The sequence below is a fragment of the Schistocerca nitens genome, chromosome 8 (assembly GCF_023898315.1).
Source record: "Schistocerca nitens isolate TAMUIC-IGC-003100 chromosome 8, iqSchNite1.1, whole genome shotgun sequence".
NCBI classification, from domain to species: domain Eukaryota; kingdom Metazoa; phylum Arthropoda; class Insecta; order Orthoptera; family Acrididae; genus Schistocerca; species Schistocerca nitens.
The window spans coordinates 419,202,064-419,228,971 of record NC_064621.1 but is presented as its reverse complement, the minus strand read 5'-3'; the positions used below and the strand labels follow the sequence as shown (position 1 = coordinate 419,228,971).

The window sequence follows — 26,908 nt, the reverse complement described above, 5'->3', positions numbered from 1 at the left end:
GTTTAAATTTCGATCCGACATCTGTATCTATCTACATCTACATCCATACGCTGCAAACCACCGTGAGGTGCGTGGCAGGGGTACGTCCCATTGGGATTTCTTCCTGTTCCATTCATGTATGGAGCACGGAGAGAATGATTGTTTGAATGCCCCTGTACGTGCAGTAATTATTTCTAGTGTTATCCTCACGAACCCTATGTGAGTGTTACGAAGAGTGTTGTAGTATATACCTAGATTAATCATTGAAATTACGTTCATAAAACTTTGTTAATGGACTTTCTTGTGATAGTGGTCGGCCCAGATGTGCCACCACCCCAGGAATTACGAAGAAAGTGCATGAAATGCATGTCTGTGTGATAAGCGGTGTTTCTTACAAATCGTTGTTCGAGGAAAGTATCACAGATTTTACAACATCGTAATACCAAAGAGATTATTTTTGAAGGGTGTAAAGATATGCGCGTCACGTCTATGATGTGTATTGTTTTGGGTTATTTCTACGTCCAAATTTATTAAAATTCAAAATCGATGTGTATTTGTTATCAAAATTTATATTTTATATTAAAACTTCGACAGAAATGAAAAAAATTATAGCTCTACGGCTAGGACTGTTTGAAGTATTACACGCTGTGCACCACTGATACACAAGTTACGTGTGACAATTTAGGAAAAAATATTTAAGGGAAGAGAGTAATGTGTTTTAAAAATATGCTGCCATGCTGGACTCGTGAAGAATATAACACAAATAGGCAATGACAGCTTTTAAATAATGTCTGATACGTGATGTGTGACAAATGTGATTCTAGGGTTTCTGATTCTACAATCTCGTTCTGATCCGTAAGGTGACAGGGTTATAGAAAATATGGTTACTTAAGCTTCTATTCCGAGAACACAATCAAAGTAGCAGTTATGTCAGATAAAATGACAAACAGCTTCCGGAGCTACGTAGGACTTGACGATCAGGATCTGCAGGTACTTTCTTGTTTAGAGCACTCCATCATTCGCAGCATGAAAGATTCATTACTTAGTGGATATTTCTTTATCTTTTAACAGAATACTAGTGGAGAGGATTCCATCACCGAGCTAAACCCAAGAATCTTAGCGGGTTGGTAATTATTTAGTACAGTTATGCATTACTTGAAGGTGCTTGTGAAATTACATTGTTGTGAATTTACAGGTGAAGTCGTCATCGCAGAAGCACAGAATGTCTTAATGTTTGCTCCAGTGAGTGAACAGAAACATGGCAAATCTGGAACACTTTATGTCACCAATTTCAAATTATCATTTGTTACCACAGACGATCGGGCACAAGAGGTATATCGTTGTATTTAAAGTTTTTATAGGCTGTTGCCTTTTGGGAAACCAGTATACCTTACAACTCAAACAGTTCATTTCAATACCGTTCTGTGAAAACTGTCAATTCACACTAGTTATAGGGTTCTTTCTAGAAATTGACATGTAGAAACATTTTTTGTTTTGTTCCAATTTGTCAATTATAAATTGATGGTTTTAGTGTGATTTGCTGGGAGCAGAGGGATAGTAGTTGTGTGACTTTGGTATAGACTGTTTCACAAAGGTAAGACTGGCAGTCAATGTGCATAATGTACCATGACATTGTTCACTTACAGCCCCACCAAAAACCTGAACATACAGGGCTTACACATCGCGTTAGCACTTAATGCTTTGAACATTATACAGTAAAATAACATCGTGATGGACAGATTGTAGTGCAATGGGAAAACGTTCTCAGCATGTTGACAACAATATTTAAATTGTTGTGATTGTACCTCAGAACAGTGAGCATACAGTGCTTGAGAAAAGAACTGTGTTTGACTTTCATTTGGCCCCCAAGGGCTAGACTTGCTGAATTATCAAGCACAATGCTGTATTAAATGAAGTATAGTTAATGTACAGTATTTTATAGTCAGCATGACAATTTTCTTACTAAGTGATTACAGTGCTGATATTGGACCTGGGTATCAGGCATATTGGCCCAACAGTGAAGTAAGTCGCAAATTTTTGATGCCTCACTTTCTGTATCATTCTTAGCTCGCAGATATTGTCAAAACGGCATTATTTCTGAAGTAGGACTTCAATGCACCTGTGCATTTTATTGCTTGAGCTAAGTGATGTGGCAAAATTAGAAAACACTTTACTCTCATTGGAAGGAAGGTGGTTGGAATCTCTATTGAACCATGTAGGTTTTCTGTAGCCTAGTTTACTCAAACCACCTAAAGTACATGCTGGGATAGTTGTTCTGCTTTCAGTGTGTTACTATAGTAATATCTGTTTCAACTGTAACTATATTTACTTGCAAACATTGTGCCTGTCATTTACTCATAAAATTAGAGATGTAAGAAATTGGTAACCACTAGGTTTAGAATTTTACTCTTAGAGTAGATTGATAATTACCTGCATAAGCAGCCTCATAAGAAAATTTTTCAGTTTACTTCTTTGCCACGTATGATGTGCACGAGTAAGGTGTGTGTGTGTGTGTGTGTGTGTGTGTGTGTGTGTGTGTGTTGACCAACCATTTGATCTCTCCTACCTCTCCTTAGATTCTTTTGTGACCTAGATATGTCAAATCCAGGCTTTGCCATATAGCTTGGTGTGATTATACTAATGTGAGGCGTTCCTAGAAATGAATCTTGTTTGGCAAATGAAGCTGTCATCGTATTATTGTCTGTGCACCATGAATGTCTTCCAGATCTTTCACAAAGGAAAATTATTCTGCAAAGTGCTGCGCACCTCATACTATGTTTTGATAACTTGATTTTCAATTATGTACATGAGAATTCACACACACACACACACACACACACACACACACACACACACACACCTACTTTCACCAGTTCCAGCATTCTCCTCTTGCAAGTACTAAGGCATTGAAATGTATTCAGTCCATTCAGAATCTTAATCTTCCCAGACTTATCATCCCGGTTTCCACAGTCTCTGAAGTGCTGGAGCTATTTTAGATGTCAGGACTAAAGTTTTAAACTTTACAGTTTCCTTAAAATCTCTCCTCTGATATCAAGAGATTGACGTAAATATAAATATTGCTTTAATGTCACTTTCACAAATTCTAAGTCTTAGTAGTTACAGTAGAAAGAGAATACCATTTATCTCCTTGTTATTTTGGTACCCACATGCTTGACACCTATTGCAGCTGCATCTACATCTACACTCCGCAAACCACTGTGAAGAGCATGGCAGAGGATATGTCCCGTTGTACCATTTATTAGGGTTTCTTCCCGTTTCATTGACATATGGAGTGCGGGAAGAATGATTCTCTGAAGTCCTCTGTGCATGCTGTAATTATTCTAATCTTGTCCACGCGAACCCTATGTGAGCGATACATAGGAGTTGTTGTATATTTCTAGAGTCCTCATTGAAATCTGGTTCTTGAAACTTTGTAAGTAGACTTTCTCATGCTAGTTTACATATATCTTTACAAGTCTGCCAGTTCACTTTCTTCAGCATCTCTTGACACTCTCCCAAAGCTCAAACAAACTCGTGACCATTTCTGCTGCTCTTCTTGTGTACATTCAATATCCCCTGTTAGCCTTATTTGGTACAGGTCCCACACATTGGAGCAATATTGTAGAATGGACCACCTGGGTGATTTGTAAGCAATCTACTCTGTAGACTGATTGCACTTGCCCAGTAGTCTACTAGTAAACTGTAATCTACCACCATGACTTAGCCTATGTGATTGTTCCATTTCTTATACCTACCGAGTGTTACATCCAAATATTTGTACGAGTTGGCTGATTCCAGTTTTGACTGATTGATATTATAGTCACAGGATACTGTGTTTTTTCATTTTGTGAATTGCACAATTTATATTTCTGGACACTTAAAGCAAGTTTCCAATCTTTGCACCACTTTGAAATTTTATCAAGACCTGACTGAATATTTATGCAGCTTCTTTCAGACTGAACTTTAATATAGATAACTGCATCATCTACAAAAAGTTTGAGGTTACTATTAATATTGCTCGCAAGATCATTAATATACAATATGAACAGCAAGGGTCCCAACAAAGTTCCCTGGGGCACACCTGAAGTTTCTGTGTTATAACCAGAGTTAGGATTTTTATGTGCAAATTTCAGATGAAGAAAGGAAGGGAAATGTGCTAGAATGAGGTAAAATGGTAAAAGGGAACTGATTTACTCAAGTGATTCAACTAATTCTAGGTTATTGAGCTATAAACAAGTACGTCAAATCATTACCCATCAGACGAAGGAAAAATAAACTTGAAGCTGTTGTACTTAAAGACTTTAAGCATTTCTACATATTTAAAAATTAGTCTGTTTCTGTTAGCATTTAGAATGCCTATGTAAATGCTTAAGCTTGTTTCAACATCCACAGAAACCAGTGGTGCAAATTTTGTATTAATTCCGAATGGCATCTCTAGATGTGAGACCAGAGTGAAGTTTGTCATTGGCAAAGCCATGTAACTGCTCCCTGATGCAAGCAAAATATTCCATTGCCCCTGCCCCTGCAAGACCGTGTTATACTCAAAACATTCTCGGTTTTCTTGCTACATCAGTTTGGGATAAAATCTCAAGCTTTTGACAATAGCCTCCATCGTCAGGAGCATTGACTGTCTTCACTGAAGCTGTCGTGGCCTTATATAGCTCATCGACGGCTTCAGATTTGTCAGCTTGTGATTGGTCGGTGATAACATACTGCTGTCGCAGACGGTGCCACCACTTCTGTGAAAACATAAAGCCTTCAAGGAATGTCTGTGCTGCTTCTCTGCATCAAGCGCTCGTTTCCATGCATTGCTCAGATAGTATCTGCTATCGTGGTTAAAGTGCTTCTCGCTCATTCTTATTTCAACAGGCTCCTCAATAACAGAATCCCAGTATGTCCCCCCTGCGGGTCCGGGGATTAGAATAGGCCCGAGGTATTCCTGCCTGTCGTAAGAGGCGACTAAAAGGAGTCCATCCCCCTCACGGGGGTAGTTAGCGCCTGCGTCCAGAGACGGACGGTTTCACGACCTATAATCGTGGTCTTTTTGGTTTTCACTTCTCATTTCTTCCTTCCTTTTGTTGGTTCCTTTCTTTGCTCTTCTCCACTTCACTGTCTTCCTTACTCTTTCCCTTGACTCCTCCTTGCCTTCTCATTGCCTTTTTCTCCTTGCCTTCTCAGTGCCTTCTTCTCCTCGCCTTCTCCTTGCCTCCTTCTCCTTGCTTTCTCATTGCCTTCTTCTCCTTGCCTTCTCTGGTCTCCGCCTCGGCGTTTGAGACAGTCTGTCCTCTTTCTCCCTCTCTCTTCTTTTTCCTCTTCTTCCTTCCTCCCTGTGCGTGTCTGAAGGCCGACCCACGCGTTCGCACGCGTAGCTGGTGACGGGGTAACGCGTAAGTCCCCGCCCTGGGTAGACATGTAAGGCACGCGCGTACCCCCTGGTAAAGGCCAGGCCCGGGGAGGGGTGATTGCCTGAGCTGATACCTTCTGACCATGCCGATTGGTCCCTCCATCTGTTTCTCGGGAGGTGTGACCTGAGGTGTAAACATTCACCTAAGGCGGGAGTGCCCTCTGAGAGGGTCCCCACAAGGAAGGAGCGCGCCATCGGAGACGCTGGCAATCATGGGGGATTCCTCCGCAATGGATTCTACTCCATCGCTTTCGACTTCGACCCACAAACGGAAACGTGACCAGCCAACAGTGACAAAAATACTACCGCCTGCCCCACAGTTCCTCGTAGTTTCTCGATCTGAGGACGGAAAGGATTTTTCCTCTGTCAACCCTTTCGTTATCCAGAAGGGCGTAGATGCCATAGCCGGATCTGTCAAATCTTGTACCAGGTTGCGTAACGGTACCTTATTACTAGAAACTGAGAGTGCCTTTCAGGCACAAAAACTGCTTCGGGCCACACTCTTGTACACGTTCCCTGTCCGGGTGGAGGCCCACCGCACCTTGAATTCGTCTCGTGGTGTAGTCTATAGTAGCTCTCTCGACGGATTGACTGACGAGGAGCTTCAATCTTTCCTCGCTGAGCAGGGCGTGACGGCTGTCCATCGGGTCATGAAAAAAGTCAACAATGACCTTGTACCGACCCGGACACTTTTCTTAACCTTCGATAGTGTTAAGCTGCCATCGCGCATCAAGGCGGGCTACGAGGTTATTTCTGTTCGCCCCTATGTCCCGACACCTACGCGCTGCTACCAGTGTCAGCGTTTCAATCACACTCGACAGTCTTGTTCCAATGCGGCTAAATGTGTCACTTGTGGCAGGGATGCCCATGAGGGTGACTGTCCACCTCCGTCTCCTCGTTGTGTGAACTGTCAGGGTGACCATGCCGCATCCTCCCGCGACTGTCCTGTCTATAAGGAGGAACGCTGTATCCAGGAAATTCGAGTCAAAGAGAAAGTGTCCACCTCGGCTGCTCGCAAGCTATTGGCTAGTAGGCAGCCCACGCTGCTCCCAGCGAGGAAATACAGCACTGTCCTCACCTCTCCTCGGACTACCCGGGAGGTAGCAACCCAGACATGCGATCTGACCTTCAGCACCACGGTCGTCCGTTCGGCCAGTGCTAAGATCGCGCGGTCGACGTCTCCTCTTCGTCCCATCACCCCACAGACACCAGCCCCTTCATCAGCTTCTGCTAAGACGAAGACCCAGAAGTCAGATGCACGGGCCTTCAAGAAGGAACCGTCCCGTGCAGACTTCCTACGTACCTCGACCTCCCAGCCTTCGTCCGGTACTTCCACCAAACGACCATCCAAGAAGGCTAATAGGAAGCACAGTTCTCCTTCTCCGCCACGGCGCATTTCTTCTCCTGCGCCACCCAGCGGTTGCCGCCCCAGGCCGTCATCCCTTTCGCCTGGCCGCACCGCTGGTAGCCGAACATCTGGCCGTTCACCGGCGGAGGAAGCTCCCCCTCCCGGCCATCTTCCCAAGATGGCCGATGAACCTATAGAACCAATGGACGATGACTGTCCGCCTACTGCTAGCGGCGGCAGTGCTCGCTCGAAGCCAGGCCCTCAGCGGCCTTCGAGGTGACCCCTTCTCTCATCTTCCTTTTCTTCCGATGGCACTTATTAACTGGAATATTCGCAGCGTTCGCTCCAACCGAGAGGACTTGAAGTTGCTGCTCCGCTCGCATCGTCCGCTCGTCGTAGCCCTCCAGGAAACGAAGCTACGCCCATGCGATCAAATTGCCTTGGCACACTACACCTCTGTGCGTTTTGACCTACCCCCTATGGTAGGTATCCCAGCTCATGGAGGGGTAATGTTGCTGGTCCGGGATGATATTTACTACGATCCCATCACGTTGCACACCGGCCTGCAGGCAGTTGCCATCCGCATTACTCTCCCCACTTTTACGTTTTCCTTTTGTACCGTTTACGCTCCATCGTCATCTGCCGTTACCAGGGCAGACATGACGCAACTTGTTGCTCAGCTACCTGCACCATTTTTGTTAACTGGAGACTTCAATGCCCACCATCCTCTTTGGGGCTCTCCAGCATCCTGCCCGAGGGGCTCCTTGTTAGCAGACCTTTTCAACCAGCTCAATCTTGTCTGCCTCAATACTGGCGCCCCTACTTTTCTTTCGGACACATCTCATACCTATTCCCATTTAGACCTCTCTATATGTACTCCCCAACTTGCACGCCGGTTTGAGTGGTATGCCCTTGCTGATACATATTCAAGCGACCACTTCCCGTGTATTATCCATCTCCTGCAGCATACTCCCTCTCCGTGCTCCTCTCGTTGGACCATCTCCAAGGCAGACTGGGGGCTCTTCTCTTCCAGGGCGACCTTTCAGGATCAAACCTTCACAAGCTGCGATCGTCAGGTCGCACACCTCACGGAAGTCATTCTCGCTGCTGCTGAATATTCCATCCCTCACCCTACCTCTTCTCCACGTCGCGTACCGGTCCCCTGGTGGACCGCAGCATGTAGGGACGCTATACGTGCTCGTCGACGTGCTTTACGCACCTTTCAACGCCACCCTACAGTGGCGAATTGTATTAATTATAAACGATTACGTGCTCAGTGTCGTCGTATTATTAAAGAAAGCAAGAAAGCCAGCTGGGCTGCTTTCACCAGCACCTTCAACAGTTCTACTCCTTCTTCTGTTGTCTGGGGTAGCCTGCGCCGGCTATCTGGCACTAAGGTCCACTCCCCAATTTCTGGCTTGAAGGTCGCGAATGAAGTCCTTGTGGCCCCTGGGGCTGTCTCCAATGCCTTCGGCCGCTTTTTCGCCGAGGTTTCGAGCTCCGCTCATTACCACCCTGCCTTCCTCCCCCGCAAACAGGCCGAGGAGGCTAGGCCACGTGACTTCCGCTCCTCGAATTGTGAAAGTTATAATGCCCCATTCACCATGCGGGAACTCGAAACCGCACTTGGCCGATCACGGTCCTCCGCTCCAGGGCCTGATTCTATTCATATTCAGATGCTGAAGAACCTTTCTCCTGCGGGCAAAGGTTTTCTTCTTCGTACATACAATCGCATCTGGATTGAGGGACATGTTCCCGCATGCTGGCGCGAGTCTATTGTTGTCCCGATTCCTAAGCCGGGGAAGGACAAGCACTTGCCTTCCAGTTATCGACCTATCTCGCTTACCAGCTGTGTCTGTAAAGTGATGGAGCGAATGGTTAACTCTCGATTGGTTTGGCTGCTCGAGTCTCGACGCCTACTTACCAATGTACAATGTGGATTTCGAAGGCGCCGCTCTGCTGTCGACCATCTGGTTACCTTGTCGACCTTCATCATGAATAACTTCTTGCGGAAGCGCCCGACCGCGGCTGTGTTCTTTGATTTGGAGAAGGCTTACGACACCTGTTGGAGGGCGGGCATTCTCCGCACCATGCATACGTGGGGCTTTCGCGGTCGCCTCCCTCTTTTTATTCGTTCCTTTTTAATGGATCGCCAGTTTCGGGTACGTGTGGGTTCTGTCCTGTCCGACACCTTTCGCCAGGAGAATGGGGTGCCACAGGGCTCAGTTTTGAGCGTCGCTCTCTTCGCCATCGCGATCAATCCAATAATGGATTGCCTCCCAGCTGATGTATCAGGCTCCCTTTTCGTGGACGATTTTACCATCTATTGCAGCGCGCAGTGTCCACGTGTCTTGGAGCGCTGTCTTCAGCGTTCTCTTGACCGTCTTTACTCCTGGAGTGTCGCCAATGGCTTCCGTTTTTCTGCCGAGAAGACGGTCTGTGTTAACTTCTGGCGCTACAAAGAGTTTCTCCCACCGTCCTTACGACTCGGTCCGGTTGCTCTCCCACTCGTGGAGACAATCAAATTTTTAGGCCTTACCTTTGACAGGAAACTTAGCTGGTCTCCACATGTGTCATATTTGGCCGCCCGTTGTACCCGTTCTTTAAATGTCCTCCGTGTTCTCAGTGGTATGTCGTGGGGAGCGGATCGAACCGTCCTACTTCGTCTATATCGGTCGATCGTCCGCTCCAAGCTGGATTATGGGAGCTTCGTATACTCCTCTGCACGGCCATCCATCTTACGCCGCCTCAACTCCATACAACATCGGGGTTTACGACTTGCGATCGGAGCATTTTATACCAGTCCCGTAGAGAGTCTTCATGCTGACGCTGGCGAATTGCCACTCACCTACCGGCGCGATATACTGCTTTGTCGGTATGCCTGTCGGCTACTGTCAATGCCCGACCATCCTTCTTATCGTTCCTTTTTTGACGACTCTCTTGACCTTCAATACGGGTTGTATGTCTCTGCCTTGCTGCCCCCTGGAGTTTGCTTTCGTCGCCTCCTTCAACACCTTCATTTTTCACTCCCTGCAACCTTTCGAGTGGGCGAGAGCCGCACGCCACCTTGGCTCCAGGCTCAGGTCCGCGTTCACCTCGACCTCAGCTCGCTCCCAAAAGAGGTCACCCCCGGTTCGGTCTACCACTCCCGTTTTTTGGAACTTCGTTCGAAGTTCAACAACATGACTTTCATTTATACAGATGGCTCTAAGACCAATGACGGGGTCGGGTGTTCCTTTATTGTCGGGGCACAAAGTTTCCAATACCGGCTCCATGGCCATTGTTCGGTCTTCACAGCTGAGCTCTTTGCCCTCTACCAGGCTGTTCTGTACATCTGCCGCCACCGACATTCTGCTTATGTCATCTGCTCAGATTCCCTGAGCGCCATCCAGAGCCTCAGTGATCCGTACCCGGTTCACCCTTTCGTACACCGGATCCAACGCTCTCTTCAGCAGCTGGTGGACGTCGGTACGCCGGTTAGCTTTATGTGGGTTCCTGGCCATGTCGGTATCCCTGGGAACGAAGCTGCAGATGCTGCGGCCAAGGCTGCGGTCCTCCAGCCTCGGACAGCTTCTTGTTGTGTCCCTTCGTCCGATTTTAGCAGGGTCATTTGTCGGCGCGTTGTGTCGCTGTGGCATGCCGATTGGGCTGCACTTACCGACAACAAGCTTCGGGCCTTAAAACCTCTTCCCGTGGCTTGGACGTCCTCCTCACGCCCTTCTCGGCGGGAGGAGGTCGTTTTAGCAAGGTTAAGAATTGGACACTGCCGGTTCAGCCATCGCCATCTGCTGACGGCTGCGCCGGCGCCGTTCTGCCCATGTGGGCACTTGCTGACAGTTCGTCACATTTTAATGTCCTGTCCCGATCTTAAAACACTGCGCCTCGATCTTAACCTGCCTACTACTTTAGATGCCATTTTAGCGGATGACCCACGAGCAGCTGCTCGTGTTCTTTGTTTTATCAATTTGACAAACCTCGCTAAGGACATTTGATGATGTTTTTTAATCCTATGCCTGTCAGTCTGTCTTTTATTGTGTTTTCCCTTTTAGTTGTTGTTGTCAACTTGTGCCTCGCGGTGCATTCTTAGAGTAGTCAGGGCGCTAATGACCATTGAAGTTGTGCGCCCGAAAACCACAAAAAAAAAAAAAATCCCAGTATGTGGAAGCATGGGACAAAGTTTTTGTTTCTTCAAACAGTATTTTATGTTTGTTCATGAGGCTTTGCTCCGCAATTGCCGATTTCTCCAGTTCTGTATTTTTAATATGCCATTGGTGTTCTGCACAGCGGTCTGAAATGGTATATTGATTCGAAATCATATACAAATGGAATTAAACTCACAAGTCATTTCTCATATAAATAATAAAGTGCGCTCAGAAAGAGTACTGAAAAGCTACAGGAAAAGAAAAATAAATAAATAAATTACAGGCATGGTTGGAGGAAAAAGGGATCCCAAAGAGTTTTAATTTACACTAAGAAAAAAGTGCGCACCTAAATACCCTAACCCTGATTATATCTGTGTGTGTGTGTGTGTGTGTGTGTGTGTGTGTGTGTGTGTGTGTGTTTTGAAACCATGTTCTATATTTTTATGTTACTTGTCTTCCTTTCCTCTTCCAATATGTATGTTTGTTGAGTAGCTCTGTAATCAATGTATGTTCTTCATTACTTTCTGTTTTATTTTGTAGGACTCCTTAAGTCAGCAAAACTCACTTCTAGCAGAAAATGAAGTTTGTCTTTCAAATGTTGATATTGTGTATCAAGTTTTTGGTGACAAGAAAAAGAAATTGATTCCCGGCAGTAATGTGTCCACTAATAAGGTTAAAGGGATATACATAATTTGCAAGGTTGGTACAATTAATTTTTATACTGTTGAACTTCATAGTATTAGAACTCCATACAAGTCAGTAATGAATTTTGTTGCCTTTATTTTCAGAATATGAGGGTACTTTCTTTTAGCTTCAAATTCTCACCTGTAGGGCATGGAAAAATGCTGACAAATGCATTGCTTCATCATGCTTTTCCTTCCAGACATCATTTGTTGTTTGCTTATGATTACAGGTAAGTTGAAGCCTCTCTCTATCTCTCTCCCCCTCCCTCTCCCCCTCCCCTCCCTCTCTCCCTCCCCTCCCACCTTCCAGCCTCTCCCCCTCCCCCCTTCTCTCTCTCTCTCTCTCTCTCTCTCTCTCTCTCTCTCTCTCTCTCTCTCTCGAAGCACATTAAAATTGGTCAATGTGAAGACATGACAGAATGTCAGGCAGGAGCTATCTTGTTTGTACATGTCCATTACTGCCAGTTGAATAAAGTTGTCCAGTTTCATGTATCAAAGTAGTCAGTCAATCTACAAGGAATATTGAATCACTCACAGCCATTGAACACTATGTAAGAACAGTGGCTGTAAAAACATTAATGACAGGGACTAGAGATGTCTTGACAATGACAATTGCTTTAAAATTCAGTGTGAATTGCTGGTATCAATCAATGCGGGTCCACCCCTACCAGTTTCTGGGCAAATATTACGAGAGGAACTGCATACAGTGTCTTTTGTAACATTTTCTGCTACTGCTGCAGAAACTGACAGAATAAATCTTGACTGCTGTGTCTACACTGATCTGGTTTCAGTCAAACTTGAACTTGGCACACATGTCATGTGTTGTCTGGAAAGAATCGTTGTGAGGGTAAGAACTACATATGTGTGAAAGGGGTGTGTTGAAAAAAGCAGTGTAGCCCATGAGAATGAGAGCACTTAGTGACCTACAACAAATTATACCCATAATTTCAAACCTTTATGACACTTTTTATCATTGAAAATCCCCACAAAATGATGAAAAGAAAAAACTTAATCACTTACTACATTTCCACTGTGTTGCAGTAAACTGCCCCATGAAGTGTGACTTTTAATTTATTACTTTTTTACTACTAAGTGCATTCTTGACACTTTTTTTTTTTGCAGATGGTATTTACGTATGCCTCTGAATGTACTTTCAAAATTATGTTAGTGTATGACACACACATTTCAGGAAATATGACATCCTAAACACAGAGGTACATGAAAAACTGCAGCATCGTGCATGGGGAGGAGGTGATAGGACAGTGAGGGTGGAAACTGCTGGGTGCAGGGTGTGGAGACAGTTTGTTACCGTTGATCTCATCTCCCACTGTGTTTATTTGTAGCCCTCTGCCAACGCATCTGTCTATCTTTCCATGCTCCACTCCTGTTTTGTTCCTTTTTTTCCCACCTCCCTGCCCCTCAGCCTCCCGATACTCTGCCTGTTGGCAGTCTAGTCCGTGCACACTCCAGCAGACAACGTTCATCTCTCTTCCCACCTGTACACTACTATCCCCCCCCCCCCCTCCACACACACACACACACACACACACACACACACACACACACACAATATTCCTGTGATTCAATAGCTCTTTAGGAGCTAATCTTCGATGAGAGACTTCAGTTGAGTAGGGCATACCTCAAGAAAATTGTGTCCCCTCTTCTTCCGTGGGAAATGGAAAATACTTGGAGATCATAATGAGCAAAGTTGATCAAAGATGCACAAGCCTACCACACTTGAAAGTAAGAGTCCTGATGATAGCTCCTGCCCTTAAAGATGTTTCAGTCAAAGAGTGCACAGTGTCCATTATCACTACTGATCTTCGGAAACAGTGACTGTTCCTGAATTGCCCATAAGCCCACTAACAAACAGTAGTACTTATATTTTGACAGTCGCCATAGCTTCCATGTCAAATGTTCCCTCCTATACAGCCTTGGCAATCGAGGCAAACATATTTGTTCGGATGCAGACTGTTTACAGCAATATACCACCACTCTTACTTCAGCCTTCACTGGACGTAATTAATCACAGCCTAGGCCAAAAACAGATTTCCTGGGCTATCCTTCCTGGTACTAATGACCCCTCTAATAAACAACTTTGGAGCACCTCACTTCTCATCCAGTATTATCCTACGGCTCCTACCCCTATTACCGTCCCCAGTGCAAGACTTGCCCTATGCACCCTCCTACCACCACCTATTACAGCCGTGTACCTGGCTAAACATATACTGTCAAAAGGAGAGTCTCCTGTGAAACGACACGTCATATACCAGCCATTATGTAAACACTGTTCAGCGTTTTACATTGATATGACTACCACCCAGTTGTCAGTAAGGGTGAATGGGCATAGGCAGAGGGTGTATGCAGGCAACACACGGTATCCTGTTGCAGAGCATGCTGTACTACATTACAGTCATGACCTCGGTGCCTGTTTCACCACACACGCCATATGGATTCTTGCCCCAGACACCACCAGTTTCTCAGATTTGGGAACTAGTACTACAACAGGTCCTTGGTTCTGGCCAACTACCTGGCCTTAACTTACATTAATTCCTTCCATCTCAACATTTATTGACAGTAACTATTTCTTTCTTCACTCCAATTTATTATCTACGTCTTTCATTTTCTGACTTGTATATTTTTGGCCCACCCCCCTACCCCCTCCACTTATGTTACATACAATGCACTTAGCTTTTTACTCTTATTAACTCATGCATGATGTTTTAGTATTAATCTCTGTCTTGCATGTTACCCTGTCTTTAACCTTTAAGCTCTCAGGATTTCAAATCTTGTCCACTGCAGTCCCAATAATCAGTCTTTCCATCTCATCCTGTCTGGTAAGTTTCCCCTAATACACGGTTCTGGCTGACTTTTCTGAACTGTACCCCTGTCCCCTAAACCTACCCAGTCCTTTTCCTTCACCCTCTTCCACCCCCTTCAATGCTTCTACCAGGAGGAGGAGCCAATAAGCCAATGGCTCTGAAAGCTTGTGAAAGTTTAATCCTTTTGTTTGTTGTGTGTGTGTGTGTGTGTGTGTGTGTGTGTGTGTGTGTGTGTGTGTGTGCGCGTGTGCGCGCGTTCCCCCCTGCTGTCACTTGGTGAATATACTCCTTCATTATAGTTTATTTCTCAGTGCTAGTGGCTGCGTATCATAAAATGTCTTGACCTTTACTGTTTCTTTGGCTCTGGCAAACTAAATGGTGAGTGAGACTTCTAAAGTGAGTGACATATCCCAACTCCATCATAAATTCCTCATCTGATTTCTGTAGACTTTGTACAACTATCATTGAGTCAACCATCTTTCCTCTAGCTTCATAGTATTGCAGTGCTCTCACATACACATAAATTATCCCAACAGGATGGATCAAAACTGGTAATATACACTGATTGTGAACTTTCAGTTTCACACTTGAAAGCTCAGTTTTTAAAATACTGTGCAGTATACCATATGTGCTGTAGTCCACTTTTACTTTTCTGTATATTTCTTTTTCTGCCTATGCACTCATTGTCTTTAACTATCCTCATTGTATTTAATTGCCCTGATTACAAAAATTTGTCAGCTAGCTCTATAATCCAGTTACTAATTTGTACATTTTTCATGTCAGTCTGTTGATTATAGATTGTTTTCTTCTTATTGTGATTTATTTTCAAGCTTAGCTCCAAACTTCCCGAAGGGTTCCATCTTGCTTAATTTTTTTTAAGTTTCGTGCTGGTGCAAGGTGGACAAGACCTCAGAAAATGCCAGGAAATCTTCATAGAAAAAAGTTCTGACTACAAAGCAAAAGCCAAAATGCCGTTGATTTTCTGGATTTTCTATCCACAGAATAACTCGTTATTAGTTTACAATGAGCTTTACAGTCTGGTACCTTTCTGTAGACACTCTATGCATACTGTCCCATTTCCTGGGATGTAAATCAGATACATGTTGATTATGTTTTGTTTTCCTTTGCATGCTCTATGGTTCTGTAGTGGATAATCGAATAGTAAAAATAATATACAACTTCTTTACTGTATTTGCAGCATCAGTTGATTTGAATGTAAAAATATATACAAGAGATTTATAAATCTGTCACTCTTCAATACAATGCCTGTTCAGAAGATGTCGAGCCCTGGCCACTATGAAAGTCTGTTAAAGTTATTCAATTGGCAAACATAACGAATGGGTTCAGTGTATGAATCTTCGAACTTAAGTACACCAACTGCTGGATCTTGAGAGAGGGGGTGTTTGCACCTCATTGTCAGTTATGTAATTGTTCATGGCAATACCCACGTGCCGCAGTGGCAGCTATAGGAAACATGGGAGCATAACTGGTGGTGCACCTATTGAAAAGTGTGGCTGACTGAATCACAACTGAAACCGCAGAGTACTGTTGGAAAGACCACACCATGCAACTTAACTAGGAAGGGATCCATGGCGCAGTACACAATGTTGCAGACTCGGAGGAAACACTCGTGGTGAGGCAAGCACGTCTTATAAGACCTTGTGTCATTTCACATTGCTCCAGGAGTACCTCAGACACAAAAAAATATAATCATCTGAAACCAGAACTGTACTGCTATTTCAACTAATAAATGCTAACTTCATTTTTGATGATTCCTAATTTGAACTGATCGCCCTTGCTCAGTTATAAAAGCCGTTGAGGGTACTGATGCCACCCAAACTCTTATATATTTCATAAAATGCTCTTGTACCTTCACGACTTATGCTGTTAATTAACTTTATCATTTAGTTGTTGAGAGTTGTCTGTTGCAGAGGCAAACCATACAGTGTCATCAGCGAAAGAAAGGTAATGTGTGTATGTTCCATTGACACACATTTCTTTTTTTTAAAATTTAAGTAATGAAAACTTTCTCTAGGGCTGCTGAGAAAAGGTTCTATGATATCTCCACTTTTGCCATCTCTTCTTCAAGTTTCGAATTTATGAATCTTCATACATATTCTAATTGAAAGCTGTAGCATTCACATTGTCTTCTTCAGTATAACATCATCTTAACATCTATATCCACCATTGTAACCAAATTTACAAATCACTGTGAAGTGCTTGGAGAGGGTGCTTTCTATTGTACCACATATTAGGGTTTCGAAGAAAGACTGCTTAAATTCATCTGTGTTTGCTGTAATCAGTCTAACATTGTCTTTTGAGACCTTATGGAAGTATACATAGGCGGCTGTACTGTATTCCTTAATTTCTTATTGCATACTGGTTCTTGAAGCTACATTAGAAAGTGCTTGCAGGATAGTTGGTGTCCATCTTCAAGAACCTGTTATCTCAAGTTTCTCAGCATTTCGGTAACATTCTCCTGTGAGTCAAATAGAGAATGAATCAGTGTTGTGTTTCTCAAGGGCTATTAGCATAGATTTAGTTGAAATTCAAGTCAAAAACTTTCTCAAAATCCATGAACCCCGGCAAAGTAATAATTCATACTCGTTTCTCTAGTTTGTAATTTGTGACCTGACTTGCAGGTGGTCCATTGTGCTATGTCCACAACTAAAGCTAATTTGTCCCTTCGCTTGGTTTAAGTCCAGTTTTTTGTACGTAGTTACTAATTATTTCCATGACCAACTTAAATATTATGGAGAAGAGGCTAATAGGTTTGCAGGGTGTTTCTGTAAGAGTGTGCAAAAATGTAACAGGACATAGAGAATGCTCCATTGAACAATTTGAGGTAGGGAACCTGGGGTTATAGGAGCCAGCTTAAGGAGGTATGGAAGTAAATTCCATGTAAGTTCTTTATTTCCCGCAAGGAAATAAGGACAACGAGCCTGATTACTAGGCAGTCGTGATTCAGGTTTTATTTATTTTACTTGTCCATAAGATATCGTATATACATTTTCCCATGACAGAACAGGCTATGAATCAGCGACGGACCCATTCCGCATGACAGTGCACCACCTTACTTCTGTGTGGATGTCTGCAACCATCTCAGTGCTGTATTTCCTATATAGTCGCTGGATTGGAAGGGAAGGTCCTGTTCCATGGCCTGCGAGGTCACCTAACCTGAATCCCCATGCGTATTTTCTATTGGGATATCTAAAGCCACTTGTGTATGAGACCCCAGTGGGTATGATGATGGAATTAGTTGCTAAAATTGTAGCAGGCTGTGATGTGATTAAAAACACACCAGGTATATTTGTCAGGGTGTGTCAGAATCTTGTTCTCTGATGTCATACTTCCATTGAGGTTGATGGCTGTCAGGTTCAGCGCATTTTGTAAGATACAGTACCCCTGGTATGTTCATTGTGTCATTGATGGTATTTGCAGTTAACTGCAAATAATATAAATAAAAAAGTACACAGCAATGTGGTTTAATTCCTATTATCTCCTGAAGGTGGCCTCTCCAACCCCAGGTTCCCTACCTCAAATAGTTCAGTGGATCATCCTCTATGTCCTGTTAAATTTTTACCCCCTCTTACGGAAACACCTCGTATAGTTTTTAATGGCTTCTCCAACTCCATTCTCGCAAATTGGAATGATTGAAACATTATTTCAGTTATGGGAACTGTCTCCCTTGCACACTTTCTGTAAATGATTGTGCAAGTATCTTTATATCAATAATCTTCCAGATTTATACATTTCTTTAGAAGCTTCTTATACAGAATTGTTTCTTCGTAGCTCACACGGCTTTGTATGCCTCATCTGGCACTCTCACCAGAATATCATTATCTTCCCAGAAGTCACTACAAATACAGCAGCGTACCCACCTGTGGCCATCACATATGTATTGACAAGTAGTCCCTCCCCCTTCCCTCCCCCCCAGATATGCCAAACAGTCTCACTGAGACCTTCAGAGAAAGAAATAACCCTCCCCCCTTGTCCAGAAAAAGATCTCTTGTGCCTTGTCCCCACACTCATCTACTATTCTCCACAAACCCTCTGTCATACCACAAATAATGACTCCTCCCTTGTGACTCTGTAGCACCCAATACTTGAGACACTGAATCACATTATCTGCCAGGGTTTCAGCTACCTCTCGTCATGCCATGAAATGAGAAATATCCTTCCCACTACTCTCCTCTCGTCTCCCACAATGATATTCTGGTGCCCACACAAATCTGTGCATTATCCTTATCTGATCATATTCCGTCCTGGCTGCTAACCCCTTGCCCCATGGCTCATATCCCTGCAACATACCCAGATGCAAGATCTATACCATTCCTCCTTCCACTACCACCTACACAGTTTGTTGGTGGCTGAGAGACAGCTGGACAACCCAATTGCTTAACGTGCTGCCTGACATAATGTGTTTTACTTCAGTGACTGCTTCACATCTTGTACCACCTGGATCCTTCCTACCATCACCAACTTTTCTGAATTGTGCAGGTGGAAACTCTCTCTGCAGTATGACCTATGTTCCCATAACCCCCCTGCCCTCAGCCTGCCATCGTTTGCATGCCAATCCTCTTCTCTGCTCCCACTCCTGCACTACACAGCTTCTGTTCCACCAGTGCGCGCACCCACACACACACACACACACACACACACACACAAAGTCTTTTCTCACCATCTCTACTTCTCTCCTTCCCTTCCCCCCCCCCCTCCCCCTTCCCCCCACACTCAAACCTCCCGACTGCACCTAGTAGCTCTACCATGTCCCAACCATATCCCAAGCCCACAAGCAGCACTGTACCTTCCCCCACTCCGATCTTCTGTCCTCCTACCCTGCCCCATGTCTTATCCTTACCCCTGTCACCTCATTGCTGCTCCCATCAGGCGCGTTTACAACTCAGTTCGGCCACTGCAGCCAGAGACAAAACTTGTTTGTTTGTGTGTGTGTGTGTGTGTGTGTGTGTGTGGAAGAAAGCCATTTGGCCAAAAGCTTAAATGCATAGCAGTCTTTTCATTGTTACTGTCTGCAACGTAACGTCGGTATGGTGATTAATAATATATTCTTGTAATGGTACTTTTGTTAACTTAATATTCTGGTACACATCCCTTTTCTTAAATAAATTCTCAAAAACATTTCCGAGTTTCTGCCTGTTGTGCTATTTTTATTTCCTCTTTTTTTGTTATTGTTTGTGGTTACTTGCCAAGAACGACATGTTAGTTCTTAACACATTCTTCCAGAAGAACATAAATAGTTGGGAATCACAGAAAATAGACTCCTAATCTTAGCACAGCATTGTTTAGGTTCCAGTCAAAAATTTTCCATTTTTTTCAGTTCCATATATTATTTGAAATGATGTGGAATGAGTCGCTCTACATAATTTTGATTAAAGAATCGTTCAAATAATATATGGAAAGTGTAGCTAACAGACAAAAATGGAATATTTTTGATTGATACTTAAACTGTGCTGTACTAAGATTGGGAGTCAATTATTATTTTTTGTCCTACTCATGTACCTACATGTAATTTTTTTCTATCAATTTTTAAGTAGAAATTCAACACTGGAATAGGTGGAATTGTTCAAGAGAAATTATTCTAAATTGGATTTAAAACTTGCTTCACTACCTGTCAGGCATTTTATGTTATTGGGCAAGTGATCAAAATTTTTTGTTGGCTGCTTTCCGAGGCATTGCCTGATTTAACAATGGGTAATAAAGGTCATTTTTCTCCCTATTGTTGTTGTTATGTATGTCACTTCTACTCAGATTGTGGTGGATTATTTATCACAAATTTCATCTGTGAATATATAAGTTGTGATAGTGTAGTTGAAATGCCTAGCTCCTTGAAGAGGTACCTATGCGAAGTCCATGGATGAATGCCACATATTATTTTTACTGCTCTCTTTTGTCCAATCAATTGTTTCTGAATGATGAGGTCCCCAGAAAGTTATTCGGGCAAGACATTTGAGTGGAAGTATGCAAAATATGTCAGTAGGTTGATAACTTTGTTTCGAAGATGAGCAATTATACGAAGAGCAAAAGTAGTTGAACTTATTTGTTTGAGAAGCTCAGTAGTATGTTTCTTCCAGTTCAAGTTTTCATCATATGTACACCCAAAAATTTGTGTGACGCCTGTTCATGTGCTGCATCTGCTGTTGGTATGACTCTTACTTGCTGTACGGAACTGAATCTAGCCTGTTTTTAAATTAAGGGAGAGTTCATTTTCAGTTAACAATTTAATAATTCTTTGGAAAATATTATTGACAAACCCTTCTGTTGCCTTCTCTCTAATGAGATTTATTATAACACTAGAATCGTGTGCCGAAAGTAATCATTTTGCTTGTTGAATGTTAAGTGGAATGCCATTCAGATATATAAGGAATAGGAGGGGACGCAAAATTGAAACCTTCGGGACACACACTGTTATTTTCCCCCAGTCATGAAAAATTTCTACCTTCCTGACAATGTCTGCCAGGAAGTTTCAATGTCTGAATTATTCAGCACAGCATTTTGCTTTCTGTTTGTTAAGTAAGATTCAAACCAGCTATACTTAAAGCCATCACTTCCATAATACTTGAGTTTTTTCAAGAGAGTAACATGATTGATTCAATCAAACACCTTGAAAGACCACAAAAATAGCAACTGGTGGAATATTTTTATTAAGGCTTGTACTGTTTGATGAGTGATTGTACAAGGTTATTCTAAATTATGGACCCGTTTTCAAAAATTCATATGTATTCAAGTACAAATCCAAAATGAACAAGCTTTATACCAATCAAAAGAGGAAGTTTCAAAGTTTTTGGCGGGCAGGTGGTGATGGTTTCAGAAGTGGCCGGTAGATTTCGCACAGCAATAGGGCTATCGTTCCATTTCACTGTCAGTTGTGAGTGGGATGGCAACTGTGGGGCACAGGGTTTTCTGCATTCTTGAGTTCGCAAAAAGTGGGTCACAAATTTCAGTGCAGCTGGCATTTAATATCAAATTCAGTATTCAATCACCAACTCGCAAAAGCATTAGTCTTTGGTTTAAGCAATTTAAACAGACTGGGAGAGTGTGTAAAGGAAAAAGCACAGGCCAGCCAAATGTGTCAGAGGATGATATCCGACGGCTTCAAGAAAGTTTTGTGCACAGTCCCAGTGAGTTTACCAATAGAGCCAGTCGAGAACTTGGAATACCATAACCAAGTGTATGTAAAGTTCTGAGACGGATTTTGCTGTTCAAGTCCTATCGATTACAACTTGTGCAGGCTCTCAGCCCCAATGACAAAGAGAACTAATTAATTACAATGATTAAATTGACATCAAACATTATGGAAAAAAACTTTGAAACTTCCTCTTTTAAATTTTGTGGAATGAAATTTTTAATATATTCTCTTGCTTCGTCAACTGAACCATTTAATCCTGTATTTGCTGCTATGTTTAGAAAGTGACTGTTAAAGGTGCTTGCAACTTGTGAATTGTCTGTCATAACATTGTCATTTACTTTAATTGTTGTGGAATCTCACACACTGACTGGCTGTCCTGTCTCCCATTTCACAATGCTCCATGTAATTGTAATCTTACTATCTGTGATGCGCGACTCAGCGACTCCACTATATGGTGAGTAGCAACTTTCCTTCTTATAATATTGTTACATTCCATTTTCCTTTGTTTAATCAGACTATCTGCATTATTTATTTCTGTCAGGACTTGCATACTTCTGGACGTTTTAGTGACTTTCCTCAAAATGCTACAGTATTTTTTTGTAGTGTGCAAGTAATGTCAGATCTTGACTGACATTGACCTTTACTGTAAATTTTCCTCTTCCTTGTACATGGGATTTTAATTCCCTTAGCTATCCACAGCTTATATGTGTGGTTTTTTTTAATGGATCTTCTGGATAAATTTTAGGAAAAACAACTTTCAAATATTAACATAAATTTCCTATGGAGAAACTGAATTTGACATAGTCTCTCTTTCTAAATATGTCTGGTCCCACACCAACCATTTTAGCTTGCTCATAAAATGTTGTGTCCTGTTCTTTATAAGCCTCACTGTTTTGTACGAACCTGCCTCAGAGTAGTAAGGCATCATACTGTTTATTTCCATGAATTGTGCATCATGATCAGATACTATGGTCCATTAGCAATTGAGTTCATATTAATTGTTTCAACTTAAGCATTGTCTATAAAAACATTGTCAAGCAGTGTCCTACTACTTTTCAGCACACGAGTTGGAAAATTGACTACTGAAATTAAATTGAAATGCCCAAACAATAATTCTAGTTCATTTTTCCTGTCTGTATCTTTTAAGAAATCTACATTGAAATCTCCATGAACTACTGTTTCTTTGTGTCTGACAAGCAGCTCAAAAAATGCATCTGGATTTCTCATAAATACCTGAAAGTTTCCTAAAGGGGATCTGTAGACTGTTATAGTTATCAGAGATATGTTTTTCAGTAACACTTCACAACACATGATTCTAGGATCTGATCAACACAAAAACTATTTGTTTTCAATGTTTTTGACCTTTGTGGTGGTAAGTTCCTATGGGACCAAACTTCTGAGGTCATCGGTCCCTTTGTCCTTGTGTCCAACTTTTATGTATGTTGGAACTGCTCCTTTTACCGTGTTAACTTCATACACTAAAATGATGCAAGGTATTTAACTTCTCAATCCCTGTGGTTACATGGTGTTCAGAGAGGGACAGAATATCTATCCCTTCAGAATTTTTCACATCTTCTAGGCATTCAATAAGTTCATCTATACTGTTTTTAAACCCCCAATGTTCTGACGAAACAAACTAATTTTATTTTTCTGGAAACTGTTATATATATTATGGTTTTCTATTGCTTTAATGTCTTTCAATACTTTCTGTCTGAAACCTGACGCTAAACTAAAATATGGGCCCCTTTGATTCCAGTAATCAAAGGGATACAGGGATTTGTGTGCCTTTGCCCCCCCTCCCCCTTATATTTTCTACAAGATGCCCAGGTAATCTTCTGTCCTCCCTCCTATTTAGGTGCAGGCCATGATTAGTGTATCCCCATCTCCCAATACAGCAACAGGTGCAGCACAGATATGAGACTTCATTTCAGTCAAAAGCAATTCGCCAAGCTCTTTGTTCACATGGCTAACAGCAGTATTAAGTCAGGGCTGGTCATGTCACTACAAAACTTTGACAAACACCTCATGAGCATGTGCATTGTTGCTCTTTTTTCCTCCCGGTCACCTTTAATGCTATATTCTATGTTGCTAGCCATGCTGTTTCCTGCAAAGTACTTTATGCTCACCATCAGAATCTCTGTGTAAGGCCCCTTTATTCTCCTAGCATTAAAGTCATTCCTACAAGTCTACTTCACCGTACTAAGCTCAGAAACTGATTGAGGCCCTTGTCCTACTTCATGTAGCAAGTCAAATGGGATTGCTAACTGGAATTTGAAATGTGATTTCTGAGATTTCCACCTTCTGTCTATTACTTGTCACCTTCTCCTAGCTCCCATTGTCTCATTCCTCTTCAACATATCTAATTCAAAATGTGCCATTTCTAATGCTGCCTGGAGGGCACAAATATTTCTTCCCTGTTCCACGAATTTCTTGTCTTGACTAAGTAATCTACAAATCCATGGAAGAGCCTCATCTGACACATTTTTAGCTTCCCTGCTTCAGTCTCTCCAGTGAAACACCAACCCACAAGCCTGGCATGCACAATATTTTTTAACAACACACTTAATCCAATGCTGTCAGGAAATTATGTAAAGCACTGTAATGCATCCAAAACATCACACAACGATTAAACGGCGAACAAAGTTCTAGCTTATAAACACACCACCAATATTTATTCACTTAATGTAGGTTGTAAATTATGGAAAACACAAAACGAAACTCTAAAAAACACGATATTTATAACAACAGTATTACTGCATTCATTGCAAAGAGGACATGTACCTTGAAGGCAAGAACTGAGGTGATCGGAGTACAAGTGGTGTAAGTCCTCAAAAATTGTTCTATTACTTTGTCTTTTCAACATAATTAAATCTCCATTTCAAGCAACCATCAAAAGACAGGTGCAGTTCGTCGGATAGAATTAACAAGAAGATTTAAATGGAACAGAACGAAGCTGCATTGCTGTCAATGATGTAGGAAAGAGATGTACACTCACGAAAAGCTGCTCAGGCTAGGGAGAATTTGAAATCAGATGCAGATAATATTTCAAATGACTTGTATGTGCTGACCTTTGATCTACAGAAGGCACTCCCATTTCTGAAACTGTCCACATCAACACCATACTAAAAGAGGAATCTGTATATGTACAACTTTGGAATACATTCATTTGATGAAAAGAATGGTTTTATGTATATGTCAGTTTTAGAAATTTTTGACAAAAATTATGAAAATAATGAAATGTTGCTTACAAGCAACATTGCCAGCAGTAGACCACATTTATACATATTATAGAAAAAATGTTTATGCCAATAACCTTAAGCAAATGATTTCCTGTACGTGAATAATGTAATTTATAAACACGTTTATGCATTCCTGCTGTGTAATAGAACTGTTTCATTTTTCCCTTCTAGTTCTTCTTGCAATGGAATGTTTGGAAACAGTTCCTCTTTGGAACGAAGCACAATACTAGATTGCAATTTGAACACATGACTGTAGAATATCCAGATGGACAATAACGACAATGACCTTTGGGATCGTATACAGGCCCATGCTCCATGTTATCAAATCGGACATCTTGTGTAACATTCAGAGCTGTTGGCTTCCTCCTCTTCTTTTGTGGTGGTGTTATGTCTATTGAGGGCCTTCCTACTACCATTTTCCCTGAAAACACCAAACCATTGGCAATATCTGCCCTGAATGACTTCAATGAGGTCTTCTTGTCCAGATATTCTCTTCGAAATACCAGCCAGGCATTTACAACACTCATATCTAGCATAAATCCAAACAATCTCATGTACCAACGCCTAGTTTTCATTGGTACTCTGTAGAGCTCTATCAGCATACCAGCAAGATTAACTCCTCCCATATGCTTGTTGTACTGACATACAATACTGGGACAGGGCACATCAATTCTTCTTTTTTCGTTGCTGTCCCATTGTTTTACTGTTGAGAGTGGCTGGACACCACAAATTGAGCTTGCAAGTGTCTCGATTTTATTGTCTGCCCACCTTACTAAAATTAATTCCATAAAATATTCTGGTATCCATAGCTATAAAAGCCCCTGAAAATAAAAATGTCTACTCTGTCACACCGTAAGCATATGTTATATACTAATGGCGCATGTCCCAACTATGGGCAATGTTGCTCACAGGCAACATAAAAGTTTTATACTATTTACGTAATTCAAAACAATATTAGATTGAAATATTTCTGCTGTAAAGTCACCTCTGGGTATTTCTTCTAGAAAATCTACTAAGATTACTGCCAATTTATTGAAATCCGCTCTTTCAGAATCAAAATAAGACACCCCTGTTGCTCACACGAGGAGATCTCTGTAACACCACTGCACAAAATGCCATCTCGTGTGGAAAACCTTGAACTATTACAACTGGCATTCACAGTGTGTAAAGGAACGTTGCCTGGAGGCGACAATGCCAGTAAAAGGCACTGGGAAGTGTTTGTTGTCCCATAAGGCCAACGTAAATTTGATGTTGCTTGAGAGCAACACTGCCAAATAAAAGGTTAAAATAGTTCACACAATGCATACTGATGTTTTATGCACAAAGAAATTGCAAACAGCCATTGTAAACTGGAAGAAAACTGTTGATGTCCACAAAGTGAATTGGCTTGACATCAGTGCATGGAGAGCGAAAAGGAATGTGCGTGTTCACTAAAATACAAAAACGGCATCAAACCTGATATACAGGTCCATGAAATTAATTTGACAAGGAAAGGTAAAAGAAGACCAGTAGTCAGCTATTGGAACAAGACCACTATAAGCAGTGTTGTGTAGTTACAGATGGAAAGAAGAAAAGTTTGTTGGATTTGCTGCCTTTTATTTTTCTCATTCAGCACTCTTTCTTCAAACATACTCCTTGCATTGCAAAAACACGTCAGAAACGGTTTGTTGAAAATGATGCTGAGTCTGAAGGTATTGATGAATTGTTCCATATGTGAATACATAGGTAAATGTATTCAATATAGGAACGTATATGAAAGTATTAAACATCGAGCTGTTATATTGTGTACAATTTTGTTTGCATTTTCAGGAGACGCAAGTTAATTTTTTCCATTTCAATCATTGTTGCCGTTTCCAGTTCGTGTATGCTGTTTGCATGTCTGTTTGAAAATAAAGTAAATTGTGTTTGTAAAGTTTATGCTGTCTTTTTACTTTTATTAAAATTAAAAAGACCAGGAGTCAGACACAGGCTGGCCACTGAACAGCCAAATGTATTTTGCTTTGGCGACTCATCTGGGTATGGCTTGATTAACTGTAGGAAAACCATGCCTCACTCCCTCATATACCCTGTTTTGTTTAGTTGTATTATTTCCAGAGAAAACTCCATTCTTAAATACTGGGAAAATAACTGAAAAACTGTGACTG

At 42.1% G+C, this 26,908-nt stretch overlaps 1 protein-coding gene across 1 annotated transcript in view; it reads left to right on the top strand.

The window, feature by feature from the left end:
- The first annotated feature begins 450 nt into the window (after positions 1–450).
- Positions 451–26,908, top strand: part of LOC126198559 (myotubularin-related protein 10-B) — a 159,782-nt gene continuing 133,324 nt past the window's right edge. The window contains exons 1-5 of the mRNA XM_049934985.1: positions 451–969; positions 1,051–1,102; positions 1,175–1,311; positions 11,414–11,572; positions 11,662–11,786. Of these exons, the coding sequence (XP_049790942.1) occupies positions 907–969; positions 1,051–1,102; positions 1,175–1,311; positions 11,414–11,572; positions 11,662–11,786 (536 nt within the window). The 5' untranslated portion in view covers positions 451–906. The remainder of the gene's footprint in view (positions 970–1,050; positions 1,103–1,174; positions 1,312–11,413; positions 11,573–11,661; positions 11,787–26,908) is intronic.